This window comes from Alexandromys fortis, unplaced genomic scaffold (genome assembly GCF_014885135.2).
Source record: "Alexandromys fortis isolate MF-2015 unplaced genomic scaffold, M_Fortis_MF-2015_v1.1 scaffold_375, whole genome shotgun sequence".
Lineage (NCBI taxonomy): Eukaryota > Metazoa > Chordata > Mammalia > Rodentia > Cricetidae > Alexandromys > Alexandromys fortis.
Genome location: NW_026068279.1, coordinates 55,674 through 58,849, shown reverse-complemented (window position 1 = coordinate 58,849; position 3,176 = coordinate 55,674). Strand labels below are relative to the sequence as shown.

Sequence of the window (3,176 nt, the reverse complement as noted above, 5' to 3'; positions counted from 1 at the left end):
CTGTCCTTTGCGGATCTCTGCTTTTTTACCACCACAGTTCCCCAGGTGCTTGTCCACTTTCTGGTGAAGAAAAAGACCATTTCTTTTGCTGGATGCACAACACAGATTGTTGTGTTACTTCTGGTTGGATGTACAGATTGTGCACTCCTGGCAGTGATGTCCTATGACCGATACGTTGCTGTCTGTAAGCCTCTGCACTACTCCACCATCATGACACACTGGGTATGTGTCCAGCTGGCTGCAGGGTCCTGGGCCAGTGGTGCATTTGTGTCCATGGTAGATGCCACCTTTACTTTGCGTCTCCCTTACCGAGGAAGCAATGTCATTAACCACTTTTTCTGTGAACCTCCTGCCCTCCTGAAGCTGGCTTCAGCAGACACCTACAGCACAGAAATGGCCATCTTTGCAATGGGTGTGATAATCCTCCTAGCTCCTGTCTCCCTCATCCTCATTTCCTATTGGAACATCATTTCCACTGTGATCCAGATGCAGTCTGGGGAGGGGAGGCTAAAGGTCTTCTCTACCTGCGGTACCCACCTCATTGTTGTTGGTCTCTTCTATGGCTCAGCAATATTTGCCTACATGAGACCAAACTCCAAGACAATGAATGAAAAGGATAAAATGATTTCAGTGTTCTATTCAGCAGTGACCCCCATGCTTAATCCTATCATTTACAGCTTGAGGAACAAGGATGTTAAAGGGGCTTTCAGGAGAATAACTTCTAGATAGAGGTTGTGGGGAAGAGGGAACACTTCTGCATTGCCTTGTGGAATGCAAGCTGGTACAGCCCCTTTGGATGTCAGTGTGGTGATTTCTCCGAAAATTAGGAAATAACCTTCCTCAAGACCCACTTTTGGGTATATAGTCAAAGGATGCTCAATGATGACACAAGGACATGTACTCAACTATGTACATAGTAACATTGTTTGTCATATCCAGAACCTGGACACAACCTAAATTCCCCTCAACTGAAGAATGGATAATGTGGTATATTTATACAATGGAGTACTACACAGCAGAAAAAATAACGATGTCTTGAATTTTGCAGGAAAATGGATGGAGCAAGAAAACACTATTTTGAGTGAGGTAACCTAGACACAGAAAGACAATTATCAAATATATTCACTCATAGGTGGTTTTTAAACATAAAACAAAAAGAATCCAGTCTACGGTCCACAATCCCAGAGAATTTAGACAGCAATGAGGACAATAAAAGAGACTTACATAATTTACATGGGAAGTAGAAAAAAGATCTCCTGAGTGGATTGGGAGCATGGGGACCTTGGGGGAGGGTTGAATGTGGGAGGGGAGAAGCAGGGAGTGGAGTAGAGAAAAATGTAGAGCTCAATAAAAATCAATAAAAAGATGGCATTTTCTGAAATGGTAATGTGAGCATTGCAGAGATGTAGAGACAATGAATTTTCTCCAAGATTTTTCCTTTTTATGCCATTCTTTTTCTATTTTCCTCTTATTTTTTATATCTTTAATCTGTTCCATCCAATTGATCATTTAAAATAAAGGCATCTAAATAGATAATGGAAAGAAAATTGAGCTGAAGAAAAGGAAAGCAATAGAAGGGCAAATCTGATTGCAATTTGAGGAGAGGGAAACTGAAATGAAGGAAGCATCTTCCATCTCATGCTATAGAAGTAGAGAGGGAAAAAGAAGAAATAGGGAAGCAATTTGTCTTTTCTAACTTACACAGTTAATACAGAAATTAAAAGAAATAAGTATTTAGTGTCTGTGAAAAACTAAACCCAAGACCAATCAAAATAAAAACAAGGGAATTATAAACGTTCACAAACAGGAAACTATGTTTCTACCCATGAAGTTAGAGTCATTTATATATATATTTTACATTTATTTTTAAGATACATTTTATAACACAGTACTCTTTATAATGTTTGGGAAATAGATATGAAGCTAGTGTTATATTTCATGCCTTGATTTTAATTGAAACTCTATTAATTTGTTATACTGAATAGTAAGCATATTAGTAGAATAATAAGTGATAAAATTACATAAGTGTTTGTAAGTTTAAGGGACCAGATATAAAGCTAAAATAAGACATCTGATGAGATCTTTTAATTCAGTGCTACAGAACTAACTAGTTTCTAATTTTGAAGCATCTGAAGATGGGGTAATTCACAGGAATATGGAATGAAGATAATGTCAAAGGATGAAGTCTAGAAAACTCTTCTTGACCTTAGCAGGACACTTGAACTCTATAATGCACATAAAAATTCACATAACATAAATCACAATGGGTGCCAAAATATACACAGTAAAAATCATCTTAACAATTTTAGAACTTACAAAATATTTTTAATACCTTTAGAAGAATTTTTAATACTCCTAATTTCTTAAAATCAGAAGGGAGGTGAGCAGAGAAAAATGTACAGCTCAATAAAAATAAAAAAAAAGTAATGAATACACAAAACCCTGTGTAAAACAAATAAAAGCTTTAACCCTGTTTGCAAAAATAAAGTCACACAAAGTGTGAATAAATCATATTTGCTTAAATAAAAAAATATTAGATATATTTGCCTTCTGATTAAAATTTTAAATATTGCAATTTCCAACTATGATGGAATATTAAGTGAAAATCAAGAATTTCCACTCTGGTATGCCATGGCACTTAAATTTTTACATGATATCTAAAGGGATCTGCTTGCATGTATATTTCCATTCATACTGTGCATTTATTTTGTAGGCATTTCTCCTAATGTGAGTACCCAATGAACATTACAGTTGTCAGATGTAAGGAGCAGCAAAACTCAGTCACTATCATTGTGTCTCTACAGATCAACTCCAAAGTTGAGATCTTGGCTTATCTATGCTTTCTGTTCATCCAAAGAATATGAGCTCATTCCCCAGCACACTCATTGTCAGCTCACAACTGCCTATAGCACCAGATACAGAAATTTCTCTGGATTACATGACCATTCTCATACATGTCTCTCTCTCTCTCTCTCTCTCTCTCTCTCTCTCTCTCTCTCTCTCTCTCTCTCTCTCTCTCTCNCACACACACACACACACACACACACACACCACAAATGTAGGCAAGGAGATAAATGAATAAGTAAGTCTTTCAATCTGGTTTACACAGTTGATGTGTACTCTACAGCAAATTACTTATATTTGCTTAGTTTTGCTCAGCTGTAAAATGGTTACAC

The 3,176-nt window shown here is 36.8% G+C and overlaps 1 protein-coding gene across 1 annotated transcript; it reads left to right on the top strand.

Moving 5' to 3' along the window:
- Positions 1 to 6: 6 nt before the first annotated feature.
- On the top strand, positions 7 to 729 carry LOC126494733 (olfactory receptor 2D3-like; the record flags this gene model as incomplete). The annotated part of the gene is made up of 1 exon (XM_050132143.1): positions 7 to 729. A coding segment is annotated over one exon (723 nt), but the record flags the coding sequence as incomplete, so codon positions are not given.
- Positions 730 to 3,176: the final 2,447 nt, after the last annotated feature.